Below are 16602 nucleotides of genomic sequence, written 5' to 3' on the forward strand. Positions count from 1 at the left end.
TCGATCACAACACGGCATACCTCCACGACCCAGCTTCGCTCTTCACCCCACCGCTCTCGAGGCTCCGCTACAATCACTATGGCGGATCGCAAGAAGAAGGGCAGATATGCGGGCGCTGCGTACGAGTTCGGAGCCAACGCTGGACTGAACGCTGGCGGTGCGCCTCCCCCTCAGCCAGCTGTCCCCAGCTATGGTGCTGCTGCGCCTGGCTATGGCGCCCCAGCTCAGGGCTACGGCGCTCCAGCACAAGGATACGGTCAGCCAGCACAGGGCTACGGCGCCCAGCCCGCATATGGCCAGCCCCCAGCCCAGGACCCCAACGCGCTGGGCCAGCAGTTTGGACAAATGAACCTGGGCCCGCAGCAGGGACAGGCAGCACCGCAACAGCAGCAGCAAGCTACTGCCGCTTCGCAGAACCAATTGTTCCCCTCGGACCTGATCGCCCAGCCCTTCCACGTCTCCGAGCTGTACAACCCCCCGCCGCCCATCAACCTCCCCGCCAACGCCGCCGCAACGCCCTCCGAATTCGCAAACGAGTCGAGCAAGTACCTGCGCTGTACTCTGAACACCATCCCGACCAATAACTCGCTGCTGAAGAAGAGTAAGCTGCCGTTTGCGCTGGTCATCAGCCCGTACGCCAGCTTGCACGATTCGGAGGACCCTGTGCCGGTCGTCCACGACCAGGTCATCAGTCGCTGCCGACGATGCCGAGCATACATCAACCCCTTCGTTTCGTTCCTCGATCACGGACACAGGTGGAGGTGCAACATGTGCAACCTGACCAACGACGTTCCCCAGGCCTTCGACTGGGATGCAGCACAACAAAAGAGCGTTGACAGGTGGCAGCGCCCTGAGCTCAACTACGCCGTTACCGAATTCGTCGCGCCGCAGGAATACATGGTCCGACCTCCACAGCCGCTGTGCTACTACATCCTTCTGGACTGCACACAAGCATCGGTGAACAGCGGTCTCCTTGCTGTTATCTCGCGTGTCATCAAGGAGGCATTGGAGAGGATACCGAATGCAGACGGCAGGACGCGTATCGGTTTCATGGCTGTCGACTCTAGTCTGCATTTCTTCTCTATCCCACCGGATGGCAGTGAGAGCAACGACGCTCACCAGCTTGTTGTTTCTGATTTAGACGAGCCGTATCTTCCCATGCCTACAGATCTGCTCGTCAGCCTGAGCCAGTGCCGCAACAACATCGAGAACTTCCTCGACCGCCTTCCCGCCATGTTCCAAAACACACACGTCCCCGGCTTCGCGCTTGGCTCTGCTCTTCGATCTGCGCACAAGCTGATCTCTCCTCTTGGTGGAAAGATCACCGTTGTTGGCGCCTCGCTTCCTAACGTTGGACACGCTGCGCTGACTCCGAGAGAAGACAAGTCCTTGTTGGGCACAGGGAAGGAAGGCAGTTTGTTGCAACCAGCTAACAACTGGTATAAGTCGTTTGCCGTAGAATGCTCTAAGAACCAGGTCTCGGTCGATATGTTCTTGTTTTCGTCCCAATACCAGGACGTCGCGACACTCAGCAACCTGCCCCGATTCACAGCAGGTCAAACATACTTTTACCCTGGATGGAATGCTGCCAGGCAAGAAGACGTCGTAAAGATTGCCAAGGAATTTTCTGATTACTTATCTGCTGAGATTGGTCTGGAGGCTGTTCTTCGAGTACGCGCCACGACCGGATTGAGGATGTCTGCCTTCTACGGAAACTTCTTCAACCGTTCTTCGGACCTTTGCGCTTTCCCCGCATACCCAAGGGATCAGGCTGTTGTGATTGAGGTTGCGATCGACGAGACGATCAGCAAGCCTTTTGCTTGTCTCCAGGCTGCCGTTCTTCACACGACATCGAGTGGTCAGCGCCGTATCAGGGTTCTCACACTCGCAGTGCCCACAACAGAAAACCTCGCGAATGTGTACGCCTCAGCCGACGCTCAGGCCATCACTACTTACTTCACCCACAAGGCTGCGGAGCGTGCTCTGTCAAGTGGACTGGATGCGGCTCGCGATGCTCTGCAGGGCAAGATCATTGAGATTCTGCAGACATACAGAAAAGAGTTGGCCGGTGGTAGCATGGGAGGTGGTGGCCTTCAGCTGCCGCAAAATTTGCGTGCTCTGCCAATTCTGTTCCTGGGTCTGATCAAGAACGTTGGTCTCCGCAAGAGTGCACAAATTCCCTCCGATCTCCGCTCGGCTGCGCTCGACCTCCTGTCGACATTGCCCCTGCGCCTACTTGTTCAGTACATCTACCCGGCTTTCTACAGTCTTCACGTAAGTTTCCAACATGATAGTACAAGCATCAACTAACAACTGTAGGACATGCCTGATGACGCTGGTATTCCTGACCCCACCACTGGCCAGATCACAATGCCTCCTCTGATGAACCTCTCGTCACAGTCTATTGTCCCGTACGGCTTGTATCTGCTTGATGACGGTGTCAACCAGTTCCTGTGGATCGGCCGCGACACTGTCCCAGCCCTACTTGGCGATGTCTTCGGTGTTGAGGACCGCACCCAGCTGAAGCAGGGCAAAGCGTCCCTGCCAGCCATCGATAATGACTTCTCCGAACGTGTGCGAGCAGTCGTCGAGAAGTCGGGTGATCACAAGAGCAAGGGTGTTGGAAGCATTGTCCAACCTTCATTGTATATCATTAAGGAAGATGGTGAGCCGAGCTTGAAGCTCTGGGCACAGACATTACTGGTCGAGGACCGGGCAGACCAGGGCGAGAGCATTATCCAGTGGATAAGCAAGCTACGAGAGAAGGTACGTTTAGCCCAGAATACATGTTCTGCAACGGAAACTAATATTTTGCTTCTAGGTTGTTCAGTAGACATGTTTAGAACATTGTGCCAAAATGTAGCTTGTAATGACTTGAAGCGGCATCGGCGGGTTGGAAATAGCGACCAACCCGAGTGGTGGGAGAATTGCTATAAACACAGTTGTAGAGCACCAGCCAACAGCACGCTCTCAATAAATACCTTCCTAATCTGCTATCGCGAATGGTACTGTGGAGCAATGACACGCTAATAGACAGACGCTGTTTCCCTATAGCTTGGCCTGGCTCTTAATCCCTAGCGGCACATCATCCTTCGCCCTCTCCTTCAGCAGCCTCCTCAGAATCTTCCCACTCGTACTCTTCGGCACCTCGGCAATAAAAACAATCCCTCCTCTCAGCCTCTTATGATTCGCAACCTTGCCCCCAATCCAATCCACAATCGCCTTTGCCTCGTTCTCCCCCGGCTCCCCCTTCCCACCCGCCGCAACAACATACGCCCGCGGCACTTCCGTGTGCATGTGATCATCCTGCACTCCGATAACAGCCACATCCTCCACGCCCTCGTTGTCCATCAATTTCCCCTCGAGCTCCGCAGGCGCGACCTGGAAGCCCTTGTACTTGATGAGTTCCTTGACGCGGTCGGTGATGTAGAAGTTGTGCTGCTGGTCCTGAAACCCGACATCGCCGGTCTTGAAGTAGCCATCGGGCGTGAGCGCGTCCGCGGTCGCGGCCGCGTTCTTCCAGTACCCGGCGAAGATATTGGGGCCCGAGAGCCACAGTTCGCCTTCTTCGCCGGGCCCCAGTTCGGTGCCGCTGCTTGAGACGTATTTGGCGCTCATGTTGGCGAAGAGTTTGCCGACGCTGCCGACTGAGGTGTACCATTCGTCCCAGGGCTAGGGAGTTAGTGGGTTTCTGCGGAGAGAGTAAGGGAAAGGAGTACCTGAGTGTGTGTCATCGGGCTCGTTTCGCTCAGGCCATACGCCTGATTGATCTTGATCTTGAGGCGTTTATACACCGCATCAACAAGCTCCTTTGTGAGCGGCGCCGCGCCACTCGTAATCATCTTCACAGACGACAAATCATACTTATCCACCATCTTGTCCCTCGCGAGCCGGACGATGACCGGCGGCGCCACATAGATGAACGTGATGCGGTGCTCTTGGATCGCCCGCAAGAAAGTCTCCATGTCGAACGCCGGCATGACCACCAGCTCGATCCCGCGGTGCAGCATCTGGTGCACCAGCCCCGTCAGCCCGTAGATATGAAAGAACGGTAAGACGCCGAGGAACTTGTCGGCGGTGGCCGAATACCACCCCCCGACGGAGCCTTTGATTTGGAGTAGGTCTGCGACGATGTTGCGGTGCGTGAGCATCACGCCTTTGGGTAGCCCCGTGGTGCCGCTGGAGTATGCCAGGAAAGCCAGGTCCTCGGGCTTCGCTTTCTTGCGGCGGAACCGCAGCGCGCCGGACGTCTTGCGGATGTTGGTCCAGTGCTTGACGCGGTGGGTTTCGTCCTTTTCAGCGCCTAGGAGGATCACGCGGTCGGCTGGTATGCCGACCTTGGTCGCGGCTTGCAATGCGGTCTTCAAGAAGGCCTTGGTCGTGACGAGTGCTTTTGCGCCTGCATTCTCGAGCTGGTACGCCAGCTCGTCCGCTGAGTAGCCCGGGTTGGCGGGCGTGACAATGCCACCGGCGAAGAAGGCTCCGTAGATGATGGGGGGCACGTCGACATCGTTTGGAGTGTAGAGGGCCAGGACATCGTTGCGCTGCCAGTCCCAGAGGTTGCAGAGGCCCTCGCCGAACGCGGTTGCGTGTGCTTTGACATCTGCGAAGGTGTACTTGCGGTCTGAGTCGACGGCGCGGTAGAGCACTTTGTCGTCTGCAAACTCGCGGTCTTTGCGGTCGAATATGAGACCCCAGAGATCCACGTTGGGAATTTCAACATCTGGGAATGGCGATTTGGCGGCCATATTGCGATCAAGTTGACGTCTTGCAAGTCCAAGATCCACAACACCCGAGCATAGATTAATTGACCCGACGGACTGGTTTCAGGCACCCGATCTCTTACTGTCCATGCACGATTTCGTTTAAGAAATGCAGCTGCATCGCGCACGTTATTCGTGACTGAAGTGTATTTTGCGGGGAACCTCGGTACAGCCTCATGACGTCGATGAACAGCGCAGTCCGCTGAACCGACGCTCCATCAACATGGATTGGATTGGAAAGTCGACTTGTGGAAGGATGTCGCTTGTCGACGGATTCAATTTGTTGCCAACGCTAAGCAACAGAATTAATTCCATATCCAACCCTATGCACTCCAAATGCGGGAACTACAAGTATATTACACGCTCTAAAACTCCTGGAATTGGTATCTCACATCACCTGAAAGTCGCCCATAGCCTGGCAACCCAAGCGCTGATCATTAACTCCCTCCACATACTGTCCAGATGCTCGCTCAGCCGCACAGTCGGCACGACACCTCCGGGGAGCAACTGCAGCCCCTCAGTCGCCAATAGCCTGCCGCCTGCATCTCTCCACTCAAAAGGCTCCGTAAGCCCGTCTCTCTCCACTGCCCCATTCTTCGATTTGCCTTTCCCGAACAAGCCACCGCCATTATTGACCTTTTTACACGTCAAAATTTCTTTGGCCGCGGACTGCGGCCCACCGACTTCTCTGATGTGCCATGTTTTCCACCCAAATGCAATCTGCAGCGTGCCACTGTAGCAGTGAGGTTTTTTGCCGGCCATGTAGTACTCATTCTCGCGGAATGGTGGGTCTGCAACTTCGTAGAGGGTTTGTGAGCGATCGTAAGGTATGGGTAGTTCGTGTGCGAGCGGTATTTCGGCGGCGCGGAGTCGTCGTATTCTTAAGGGAGAGTTGAAAGAGTCCATAGGCGACGAGAGTTGATACGCCGGACCGTTGGGTGTGTGTATGAAAGTGCTGTAGAGCAGGAACTCGGTGTTCTTCGGGTCTATGGTATCGTAGCCAGGGAGCTCATCGTCGGTTGGTGGCGGTGCAACCTCGAGACGTGATGGTGCAGTCGGTGTTGGCGCAGGTGGAGGTGCGGCTGACGTTGCGGTTGACGTTACGGTTGGCGGAGGTCCCGAAGGCGGTGCATGGCCGCTTGCTTCCTCATATGTAGGGATTGGAGCGTCTTCAGGTTCTGGGAGTGCCGTTCGTTGCTGCGCCCGTGGTCTATGTGTCGTCCCTTCGAAAGGTGCAGTCTTGGTAGACATGTTGTTGAGTATGGGGGAGCTGGGGGCGTGTCGCGAGCTGATTGCGGCGTCGCGCGTTATTATTTGGGCCTCGGTGGTGACGTATGCATGAGCTTGGAACGCTTGTGATGTGGGGTGAACGATCTGCCAAGTGTGGCGATGCTCTCCGCATCCATCTAATCCGATTCGACAGGCGCCAGTTTTCCGCAAAACAAAGTCGTCCTCAGGATTCGAGGAAGTGTGGGAGATCCAAAACATTCAGATATTCCAAATTGTTTGGACCTCGTGAAATGGTGTTCTCCGGTCAGAATCCCGCTGATGTCAGCTGACTATGACGACTTCCCTGTCGCCAACAAGCATACATCGTGTGCTTCAGGGCTCTTAACATACCAACCTTCATCGACTAGAGTCGCCTCTTTTTCTCTCCAATCATCAATCTTCTCAGCAGACTTGAAGTCGAGATCAGCGAGCTTAGAGGTGATTTCGCCACCAGAGAGAGGCACAACCACAAACAACGAGCAGTCCCGTAAAGTCATAGCGAGGCGAATATCGTATACGAAGTTGACGTCGTCGCGAGAGTGTGCGTAGCGCTGCAGTATGCCTTCTGAGTCCAACGTCGCCTGAAGCTTCTTGAGATGCAGTAGTAGTGTTCGACCATCACCATTGATGAAGTATGCAACTACGCGGTCAACGAGCGTTTCGAGCTTTACCTCCCGTGGTAATTGCGTGTCTGCATCGTTCTTGAGTTGCAGCGATAATGCGTTCACAGCCCAACGTCTTATATGAGCGACGTCACTGTTTCCAAGTACACCCTCGTTACTCAATCGCAATGGGCAGATGTAGTCGTCTGGTGTGCCTTTCCCTCGTGAGAACTGGAGAGCGCATGTCCGGCAGCGGATCGCGTTCGGTGGTGCAGTTGGCGACTGTGCCAGCCATTTCGGTTTGATCTCGAAGGTGATATTCTGGCCCGGGGCTGTAGACATATTGGGGAGTAGAATGCCGAACTGCGCTGTGTTGTTCAGCGGGTGTATAGCCGGGACTAGCTTTTTGAGCGCGGACATTCCTTCGCTAAACAGCACTACAGGCAGGTGTGCCATGAGATGCTTATCCAAATCTATCTCCTCTAGAGTCCGACTTGTGGCCGTCGACGTCTTAGGTGCGACGAATAACGGCCGCACATCTGCCATGAAACCATCGACAATCACCTCGGATTTTAGACTTTTCGGAAGGCCTTTACTTACTCGAAGCACCTTGTCGAGGATCATGTGAGACGGTATCGTAGTTGCCGTGTTTCCCGAGTTTCTGACCGCAACAAACAAGAAGCCACTTGTCTTGCCGACACCGTGGTCTGCTTGTATACTAAACACTGCATTCGCCGCGCCCTCATTCAGACTCTTGAATTGGACAAAGAATGGACTCAGGCCTGATTCTTCCCTTTGTATGCAACAAAGTGCGCTTGGTACATCAAGCGACTGGAAGCTGTCTATCTCTTTTTTTGTGAGCTCCACTAAACCTGGCCCCTTCGCGTCAGGTGATGATTGGATGTGGGGTAAAAGCGAATGCGATGGCTGGCGTCCGTGGCGGGTGGATTTAGTTGGGTGAGGTCTGTAAGAGACACCTCCAGTGGGATGCAGTTCAAATTGATGATGGGCAAGGAGGTGAGCATTCGACAGGCGGGTGTGGAGAACGTCTAGATCCGACATCCGGGATATTGGCTTCGGCGAGGACGCAGTTGCAGATGCATCTGGAAGACTCTGAAAGGGTTCAGGGGCTCCAGTCGAATACGTGAGCTGAGCGTTGCTGTGTCTCGAGACTTCGACATCTGAATGATGTGGCTTAGACTTCAGCCCGGACGCTGGCGACCCGTGCTCATCGATGGTCGGATTGCTAGCCGACTGCTCGGTGTTCCGTGGCCATAGGAGTGCGCGAAACTTGTCGAGGGTCGGCGATGAAAGTGGCATATTTGGAGACGATGGCTCCGGACGCCTCAGTCCTCAGACTGTGGCTGAAAGGGCGGTCGGGGGTCGCAGAATTATTCGAGAGGTAGCAAGGGAGTCGTATAGTGCAATGCTGGATCGCGCAATGCGCGATTGGAGAGTCGGACAGTTTTTCTCTTCCAGCGCCCGGTACCTTGGGTAGAAGCTTGGTCCTAAGTAACTCTTGCTGTTCGTGTCCAATATTGTGTGCTGACCCGGTCGAAGCAATGACGTCTGTCATCCAAACGTAAAGTTACGATCTCTGCAACGTGTGCGTCTGCGCTGCCGGGTCTGGAATCCGTAGAAGTCAGACGAAGAGAGTTGTTCGTTCATCTTGTCACCTGTGCCGTATCCGAGCTGATTTTCGTGGCGCCGTCGTGAGTTCCACGGTTCACTCGTCCGGTAGCGGTGGGTAATCAAGTGAAGCTAGCAGCCAATCAACGCGTTGATCCTCCAATCTTTGGCGGACGCGACTCTTGTCCTCAGCACACATCATTTCCTTGTGACAGCCCCAAAGCTCGCAGACGCCACCAATCTGGAAGTCAGCTGTTGCCATCAACAGCCCGCCACAATGCCAGCACCATCGCCCCTCCCGACTTACCTCTACAAGATCCTCCCCTCCGCCCCACCATCACCCCTCCCCGACCGCCTGCCGCTCTCGGACCTCGACCGCAAAGACGGCTTCATCCACCTGTCCACGTCCGAACAAGTGCCTGGCACAGCAGACCGATTCTTCGGCGATTTCACGGAGTTGTGGCTGCTGAAGATCAAGTACAGCGTGCTCGAAGCGGGGACGGATGGAGATGGCAACGTCAACGCGGACAGCAAGGCGTGGATACAGTGGGACGAAGTAGGCCACGGAGCGTTTGCTCACTTCTACGGAGGGGACATGGGCAAGGGTAATGTGCAGGAGGCCGTCAAGGTCGAGAAGAAGGGGACTTGGGCCGAGACCTTGGACCTTGAATGGTGAGGCACACGACTTGAGCAAGCGCACAGTCGGATGCGCAAGCTGTCAGGAGCCCCATCTGAGATCCCAAACGAAGTGGTCAGACTGGAGCTCTGATCTTGGTGCCTGGGAACCCGTAGTACAGAAACGTCTCATTCTGTGCATCAGCAGACGGCACGTTCCTCCATCTACCGTGCACGGTGATTCTTTCCACGACCGCAAGATTCCCGCAGTGCCGAATCCTCAAACTCCGGTGCCGAACTGCGCGTTGCGCGTCTCAGTATCTACGTGTGACCGTAGTCGTTTAGTAACCACCATATTGAATGCGACAAGCACGCACTCTACATGCGCTAGGAACCCCACCAGGGCATTCCAACCCACAAGAAGTCTGTATTTTCGCTCATTGCATGGCTGTCGTGCGGTGCCCACCTGGTCAGCAATAGACCATCACAACCCACACCACGTGCCGCATGACTGAGACACTGATCAAGAAATCAATACTGTAACTGCAATACAAACCACAGTGGTACGCTACTCCTTCACATACGACCATAGGACGTTGAAAACAAGTCCTCCTGCCCGACTCGCCCTCCATTCATGCCTGTCACCGCTTACTTTTTACTTGCCATCTTTGACCTCTTGATGCGTTCCAACGTGCGCTCGACTACAAGAGCTTCATCCCAGATTGCTGTTACTGAGCTCTTGGCCTCAATAGCATGTGCCCAAGACCAGAATAGAGGAGCTCGTTCTTGCAAACGTGTCAAAACACAATTCGGCACCAATTCTGCGTGACTCGGATATTTGAGAACTCGAAGTACGAATGGGCCAGCGAGGACCTATTTCACAGAGTCAGACCTCAATACAGAGGAGTTGCACAGCAAGTCTTGTATGTGGATGGGCTTACCTCTGCCAGTGTCACTTCCGATGCTCCGCCGAAGAACGGTGCTGAATCTTGCAAAAATGGCTCTACGTTCTTTGCAACTGCTTCGATGTACTGCTCTGCGATGGACGCCTTCTCCTCTTGTGAACCGAGCGAGTAGACCACCGCATCGAAAATTGCATGTGTCTTGCTGAACACTTCCACGAAGCAACTGATCATGTATCTCTGTAACGCACCGCCTTCTTCGCTGCTCGTTTTCACAAGCCGAGACTCGGGATACTGGTCGACAAGGAACTGGCAGATCAGACCGGATTCTGTAAGAATGCGGCCATCGTACAGGAGAGCTGGGACCATGCCAGTGCTGTTGATGGCGAGGTACTCTGGCGTGCGTGGTGTGGTAATGTCGACTAAAACGGTATCAAATGTGAGACCGAGTTCGCGCAGCGCAATCTGAACTCTGTGTGCGAACGGACAGTGATGCGCTGTGTATAGCTTTATTTGCGGGGTCATGGTTGTTCAGGTTGGCAGTCAAGGATAGCAACAATAGGAATCGACGTCCTGGTCTTGACATCCAAGATATGCTGTATATATCTGATTCTCCAAGTCAATGTCAGACACCCTTCTCCTACCTTTATGTGGAAAGAACAGACAGCCAACTTGATGCCAAGCCAAAATCACACTGAAATCCATCCCAGTCGGTCGACACCGCAAACGTCTTGATCGTACTAGCATTGTGAGACTGTGAGAAGGTAGAGCTACGTGTGCTGTGATCAGTGATCGGGATTTCCCGACGTACGGCTACACTATTCCCGCCGCCCTGAATCGGTACAAGCCAGTCGCGATTTTCCGATGCAGCATTTATCTCCGCGACTCATCGGCATTCACCGACGACATCCTCGATAGCATGTCAACAGAGCTGCAACGATACGAACGATGAGATGACCAGCTGATGCGGAATCTTGCGACACTAGACCTGTCGAGTACCTACGAGAAGGTCACCAATGATCACTGGGGTAGTGCGACTCGTGCTTAGGGCTGTGCTTGGTGTTTCTGCTTCCACTGAAGAACTATTTAGTCCATCATCTTCTTGAGGCTACGGACATGATCAAATTCTTCAAGCGCAATCTTGAGCTGTTTTGCGATCAACATCAACTCATCCATCTGCTAAATAAGAAAAATCAATCATTGCAATGCAGACTTTCAACCTCACCGCTACCGGCTACAACATCAATTACCTCCCTCAATATATCGCACAACGACATGGCTTCTTCGCTTCTCAAAACCTAGATGTCGTCACCACCATTCCTACTCCCTGGGACGGCGTGCTCGACGCCCTCGCCGACGGCTCAGCACACATGGCCCTTGGCGGCATCTGGGTTCCATCCATGTACCGGGGTCGCGTAAAAGACGAATACACTGTTTTCGCGCAGATCGCCAACCGCTGTCCCCTCGCGCTCCTCCGGCGCACAAACTGCGCCGAAAGATTCGATATCACAAAACACGTCGTCGGCAAGACAGTTCTCATGAAGAGCATCGGCGGCGCAAGCGTGGGCCTGTGGTTCAAGATGCTCTTGCGCGAGAACGGCGTCGATCCGCGGAACGTAGATTTTGTGCAAGATCTTGATGGTGCAATGCTTGCGACCTTGTTCCAGGGCGGAATGGGAGACTACTTGGTCACGGATTACTTGTCCGCGCGGACCATCACCGCCAGCAATCCCGATGTTGCGATTGCGATGGAAATGGTCACGCAAGGGGAGGTGCCCTGGAGCGTTTACTATCGCGAGACGAAGACAATCACGCCGCAGATTCTGGATATGCAGAGGCGGTTCTGCGTGGGATTAAACATGGGGATCAAATGGATCATGGAGAGGGATGGGAATGAGATCAAAGAAGAGCTGGCAGAATTGTTTCCTAAGATACCGGTAGAGGCGGCAGTAGACGTGGTGAATTCATTTCGGAGGAATGGAATGTGGACGTCGGCTACGATTCCGAGGACGACTTTTGATAGATGGCAACAGGGATTGACTGATGCGCGGTTTATCGAGCAGCCTTTGGCTTACGAAGCCATCATCGATGATGGACCAGCGAGGGCAGCACAAGTTGTTGCCGCACCGAATTCCTGAACTGGCCATGGACACGTAGTACTGTAGTCGAGAATATGCACTCTTGGTAAAATCTCATGGCCAATGTAAATCAATTTCAGTAAAACCAACTATCTTCAAGACATCAAGCGCATAGTCTTATGTGTTTGTTTCATGTCGTTTGGACTCATTTTGGTTAGCTCATAAAGGTATGTCAAAGGTGGCAAGTCTGGTACACATAGTCAAACAATTCATTATCCAATTGAAGAATTGATGTCACCCAGGCTTACGATAGTAATATAGACACTTGAAATTGTGTACATCGAAAGTCTGATAGAAATCTCTCTAAAGACCAACTGATTGAATTATGTGACAAAGGTCGCACTGGAAGACGCTGCTATGTCCACCTGATCGCCCTGGTACCCAGCAAAGAAGTCCAGCTCCCCCAAATCTGGCCATTGCGCGGCTGTATTCAGTAGCTCACTGAGGTCGAAGCTATCCAATAAGCCGATGTTAGCTGTCGTTTCGATATCAGGCGGAGCCGCATGCGGCCTCGCTTCCACGCGAGACGCCCTCAATTGATTCATCAGATCCTTTATCTGACTCCCGAATTCCATATGGTTACTTGAAACTTCCTTGTCATCAATAGTGACCAAAAAATCAGTGGTAGCCGTCGATAGTGTTTCGAAAGCATCGCGACAACCTGCTGCGCCCTTGAACGTTTCGGACATGGCTGACAAGGTTGATGCACATGTCTGCAGTGTCAATATACTTTGAGTAACTGGAGTTCGATCGCGAACTTCTTTCGATATCCATAGGCCGTAGATAATGACGAGACCAGCCATGAATAGGTGGTGCACTGACTTCCACAGCATCTCGACTCTTCCTTCCCGCTGTAGGGCTTTGAGACCGGCTATGATCTTGCTAGCAGCTTCGAATGAAATCATCAAAGCATCGCTGGACTGATATGGCGTATTGGAATGTGGGCGGTACAAAGCTAGTATGGCGTTGTAGTAGATGACATTCCAGTAAGATTGAGATGCAAATATCGACTGTGTATGAGCTTTGCCTGGATCTGGTATTGTCGCATACCATTCCTGCATGCGTGGCTGCATATCCTGTAGCCACATGTCCCAGCTTGGACGGGGAGATGAGAGTCTGAAAGTCCATGCTTGGCTGTTTTGCACGTGTCTGGCTTCTGATTCGAGTTTCGCCAACGTGAAGATATGGTTGTGAGCTCGTTGAGTATGAGCAGTGAAGTCTTCACGTTGCGGTGAGATGCTCGGACAAGATCGCAGCCATGGATTTGGCAATGGCACACGAACATCCTCGTCATGTATTCCAAAGGGTCGACTGAGTGTTATGCTCATGAGTCGATCAAAATGATAAGTGACATGCCATAGCCGCCGTCGATCATCCAGCAGCCCTGGGTCCGTATTGACACATTGTGACTCTGTCTCCCAGTGAAGGCCTAGGTCGATGCAAAGACGAAGAGCAAAACCTGTCAGATGCCAGAGGCTTCCTTGCGAAGGCGACATAGCAACGAATTGCACAAGCAGGAGTACCATTCTTAGAGTGTCCAGGTCGCTCTTGGAGTATGTGAGGACGCTTTGAACCCAAGCGAGAGCTGAACGAAAACAACCATCGCTTTGACTTGATCGGCCTCCGAAGTGAGGTATGTCTACAAGAGCGATGGCGAAAACCATATACGCCACGAAAATGTTACTCTCGGCCTCCGAATCAAAAGCGGTGTCATTCGCAAGTGACTGGTATGCGCCGTCGATGGCCGTGATGACTTGCGATTGGGTCAAGATGGGCAGATGTGGTGTGCGGTACTGAAAGTATACTTCGATCAAATGATCGGCAACGTGGCGAGGGGGAAGTGACGCTGGAGAGGTCGTTGAAGAATCAACTCCTTGAAAAGCTTGTTGCTCAGGCAGCAATACTGACGAGCCTTTGCCTACGTGGATTGCGGCGAGTACCATTTTTGCGAAAGATATACCACTGGTCTGTCCTAGGACGTCCGATTGAGACCCTGTTCGTGGGACGGCGTTCCTGACGCTTGCGACCAAATCTCTGATTACAGGAGGATCCTTGTCAGGCTCTGTTTGACGTCCAGGATGCGAAATGCCAGTGCTGTAGACTGAGCTGGGCGATGTTTCAGTTGGAACTGAAGATTGCGGTTGTCTTTGACTTCGCAACTGCTGATTTTGACTACTCAATTCTGCTATTTGCCTCTCCAAGCTGGCTACGTAGTCGCGCGGTATCTTTGCATCGGTCAGCAAGACGACGGAAGAAAGCTTTTGGAGACCTCACATTTGCTTGTTTGCCAGAATGATAAGAGAGACACTGAGCATGTGCACTTTCGCAATTTGAACATTGTGGATACCTCTGGTCACACTACCATGACGAGGGCACAATCAGTCTCCCGATAGGCGACGCGGATGGTTGTCTATACCTTCTGCTTTCTCCGACGGCATCTATAGACCGGTTAGATATCCATGGCGATAGACGCTCGATTGCGATCTTACCTTTGACATGCATGCACTCCGCCTCGAACTCTCTGCTGAGCTGTCATCATCATCGTCAGCAGATGCGACTTACAGTGAGTATCTTCGGCGTTGAGGCGATACACGAGGAATTTAGGGGACTTCTGATGTTCAGATGGCGGCATATCCCGACCTAAATGTTATGAGATAAGAAATCGTGGTTGCTAATTGGATCTCAGATGCGGGGTTGATAGCTATTCACTATCAACATCTTATCACGGGAAACGAGCAGTAGACTGAACTCCAACGTCTCCTTCGCGATCCAAGGTTCAGCGCCAAACGCCACAATGGGATATTTATTCTCTCTGCGAGATTCAAAATTGAATGTTTCGACATCGAAGTGTTCAGCCTTTTTTAGGCATCAGTACAATACAATATATTTGGACCTGAGAAAGAAAAACCATGGAGAAGAATACCAATGACATCAGCATCGACGACAAGTCTCCCACTGAAGACCACGAAGTCGGCACTACAAGCTTGATCTACATTGACCCTGCTCGGGAAGCTGCCGTGCGAAGGAAGTTCGATATATACGTGGTCCCTGTCTCAGTCATCTACCTTGTCCTGTCAACCTTGGATCGCAACAACGTAAACAGTCCCCAACTATCCACCTGTCCCTTTGTTAACTGTCCCAGCTTGGCAATGCCCGCGTCTTCGGCTTCGACGAAGACATTGGCCTTAAATCCGGCCAGTTCGGCAACATCCAAACTCTTTCCAGTGTATGCACAGTCCTTTTTGAAGTCCCGTGGGTGCTAGCTACCCGCCGTTGGGGCGCGAAGAAAGCCATTGGCACAGCTTTTATTCTCTGGTCTATTTGCACTCTCGGCACTGCCTTCGTCCAGACCTACGGCCAGGTGATTGCATGCCGCATGTTACTCAACGCCGCTGAAGCCGGTCTGGCCCAAGCATTTGCTTTTCTCTTCTCGACAATCTATCCCCGTGAACTGGCCGGCAAACGAATCATGACTACCAACATTGCACAATGCATTTCTGGCGCATTTGGCGGCCTTTTCGCATATGCGGTCCAGACAATGGGCAGTCGGCATGGATTTGCAGCATGGAGATGGCTCTTCATCATCGAGTTTGGCATCACCATTGTCATCTGTGGCTCTGGTCTGTTCTTCCTTCCGAACAAAGTTGAAGAGGCTTGGTTCCTGACCGAGGAGGAGAAAGAGACGATGCGCATGAAGAAAGAACGCGACTATATTATCCGTGGCGAGGAGCAGTTCGAAAAGAAGTGGATCAAGCCTGCACTTACCGATCCGTTTGTGTGGATGCTCGGCACTGCATTTTTCACCAGCTCGGTTGCGATCAACGGGTTCGGTGTGTTCTTGCCTACCATCATTCAAGGACTTGGGTAAGCTGGGTGTCATACGTTTCCTTTCATTCACTAAACAACTCCAGTTTTGCGTCCCTTAAAGTGAACTACATGACCATCCCGGTTTACATACTGGGCGCAACGTCGCTCTGCATCCAAGTGTACTACTCTGACAAACTCAAGAAGCGAGGCGTCTTTATCGTGTGCTGCTGTGCGCCCGTAGCTGCTGGCTATCTCATGTGTGTGTTCTCCAAGAATTCCAATGTTGGCTACGCTGGCATGTTCGTTCTTGTTATTGGTGAGTGGACCGCTTTCCTTCTGCCGATTCCCCACTGACGGCTTCGACACATAGGACTTTATCCAATCTCTACTCTGGCTGTAACCTGGATCACTACCAATCTCGCACCAGATAGCAAGCGCGCCATTGGTCAACCTTTCGCTTACAGTCTCGCAAACGTATCAAACCTTGTGTCTGGTCAGCTCTACCCTTCGAACCAGGGACCGCGGTACGTGCCTGGAAATGCCATCTCGGCCGGGCTGACCATTGTTGCGGGATTCCTTTATGCCGCTTGCTGGGTATTGTTGCGCTACAGGAACAACTGTAAGGCAAAGATCATTGCAGAGGGAGCAACAGATAATGGAAAAGAAGGCGATCGAGCTCTTGATTTCGAATATATCCTCTAAACACCGGGAATGTTGCAATCAATGTAGGTCGGTGCTCAGGACAATTGAGAATTAACTATGTTCATGGTTCTGAATACAATTTTGTTAGGATGTATTACCCTGTCGAGAAGACTTACGCTCATTCTGTATGATTCGCTCGATCAATTTTGCATCTAATGATAACATATCGTCATGC

At 52.7% G+C, this 16602-nt stretch overlaps 9 protein-coding genes across 9 annotated transcripts; 4 read left to right on the plus strand and 5 right to left on the minus strand.

Moving 5' to 3' along the window:
• Window positions 1-78: 78 nt before the first annotated feature.
• Window positions 79-2833, plus strand: C7974DRAFT_407419 (uncharacterized protein; the record flags this gene model as incomplete). Its single annotated transcript, XM_046143239.1, has 3 exons — window positions 79-2274; window positions 2320-2766; window positions 2822-2833. 3 exons carry the CDS (start codon window positions 79-81, stop codon window positions 2831-2833), a joined length of 2655 nt encoding a protein of 884 aa, XP_046002448.1.
• A 109-nt stretch (window positions 2834-2942) lies between these two features.
• Window positions 2943-4867, minus strand: C7974DRAFT_3654 (uncharacterized protein). Its single transcript, XM_046139827.1, has 2 exons — window positions 3720-4867; window positions 2943-3672 (listed from the first exon to the last, which is right to left on the minus strand). The coding sequence occupies exons 1-2, from the start codon at window positions 4746-4748 to the stop codon at window positions 3049-3051; spliced, it is 1653 nt and encodes a 550-aa protein (XP_046002449.1). The 5' UTR covers window positions 4749-4867; the 3' UTR covers window positions 2943-3048.
• A 289-nt stretch (window positions 4868-5156) lies between these two features.
• On the minus strand, window positions 5157-6014 carry C7974DRAFT_429732 (uncharacterized protein; the record flags this gene model as incomplete). Its single annotated transcript, XM_046144655.1, has 1 exon — window positions 5157-6014. The coding sequence occupies one exon, from the start codon at window positions 6012-6014 to the stop codon at window positions 5157-5159; it is 858 nt and encodes a 285-aa protein (XP_046002450.1).
• Window positions 6015-6322: 308 nt separating this feature from the next.
• C7974DRAFT_299925 (inositol-pentakisphosphate 2-kinase-domain-containing protein) lies at window positions 6323-7696 on the minus strand (the record flags this gene model as incomplete). The annotated part of the gene is made up of 1 exon (XM_046137780.1): window positions 6323-7696. The coding sequence occupies one exon, from the start codon at window positions 7694-7696 to the stop codon at window positions 6323-6325; it is 1374 nt and encodes a 457-aa protein (XP_046002451.1).
• An 844-nt stretch (window positions 7697-8540) lies between these two features.
• Window positions 8541-8939, plus strand: C7974DRAFT_300382 (uncharacterized protein; the record flags this gene model as incomplete). Its single annotated transcript, XM_046137793.1, has 1 exon — window positions 8541-8939. One exon carries the CDS (start codon window positions 8541-8543, stop codon window positions 8937-8939), a length of 399 nt encoding a protein of 132 aa, XP_046002452.1.
• A 470-nt stretch (window positions 8940-9409) lies between these two features.
• On the minus strand, window positions 9410-10562 carry C7974DRAFT_382056 (thioredoxin-like protein). The gene is made up of 2 exons (XM_046140640.1): window positions 9820-10562; window positions 9410-9751 (listed from the first exon to the last, which is right to left on the minus strand). Exons 1-2 carry the CDS (start codon window positions 10303-10305, stop codon window positions 9527-9529), a joined length of 711 nt encoding a protein of 236 aa, XP_046002453.1. The 5' UTR covers window positions 10306-10562; the 3' UTR covers window positions 9410-9526.
• Window positions 10563-10676: 114 nt separating this feature from the next.
• On the plus strand, window positions 10677-11980 carry C7974DRAFT_382057 (uncharacterized protein). The gene has a single exon (XM_046140641.1). It carries the CDS (start codon window positions 10986-10988, stop codon window positions 11916-11918), a length of 933 nt encoding a protein of 310 aa, XP_046002454.1. The 5' UTR covers window positions 10677-10985; the 3' UTR covers window positions 11919-11980.
• Window positions 11981-12192: 212 nt separating this feature from the next.
• C7974DRAFT_382059 (uncharacterized protein) lies at window positions 12193-14538 on the minus strand. The gene is made up of 4 exons (XM_046140642.1): window positions 14408-14538; window positions 14335-14356; window positions 14193-14276; window positions 12193-14143 (listed from the first exon to the last, which is right to left on the minus strand). Exons 1-4 carry the CDS (start codon window positions 14458-14460, stop codon window positions 12242-12244), a joined length of 2061 nt encoding a protein of 686 aa, XP_046002455.1. The 5' UTR covers window positions 14461-14538; the 3' UTR covers window positions 12193-12241.
• On the plus strand, window positions 14522-16599 carry C7974DRAFT_382060 (high-affinity nicotinic acid transporter-like protein). Its single transcript, XM_046140643.1, has 4 exons — window positions 14522-15013; window positions 15061-15782; window positions 15830-16041; window positions 16096-16599. The coding sequence occupies exons 1-4, from the start codon at window positions 14828-14830 to the stop codon at window positions 16425-16427; spliced, it is 1452 nt and encodes a 483-aa protein (XP_046002456.1). The 5' UTR covers window positions 14522-14827; the 3' UTR covers window positions 16428-16599.
• The last annotated feature ends 3 nt before the right edge of the window (window positions 16600-16602 follow it).

The sequence above is a fragment of the Boeremia exigua genome (genome assembly GCF_020726555.1).
Source record: "Boeremia exigua strain MPI-SDFR-AT-0100 chromosome Unknown C7974scaffold_1, whole genome shotgun sequence".
NCBI classification, from domain to species: domain Eukaryota; kingdom Fungi; phylum Ascomycota; class Dothideomycetes; order Pleosporales; family Didymellaceae; genus Boeremia; species Boeremia exigua.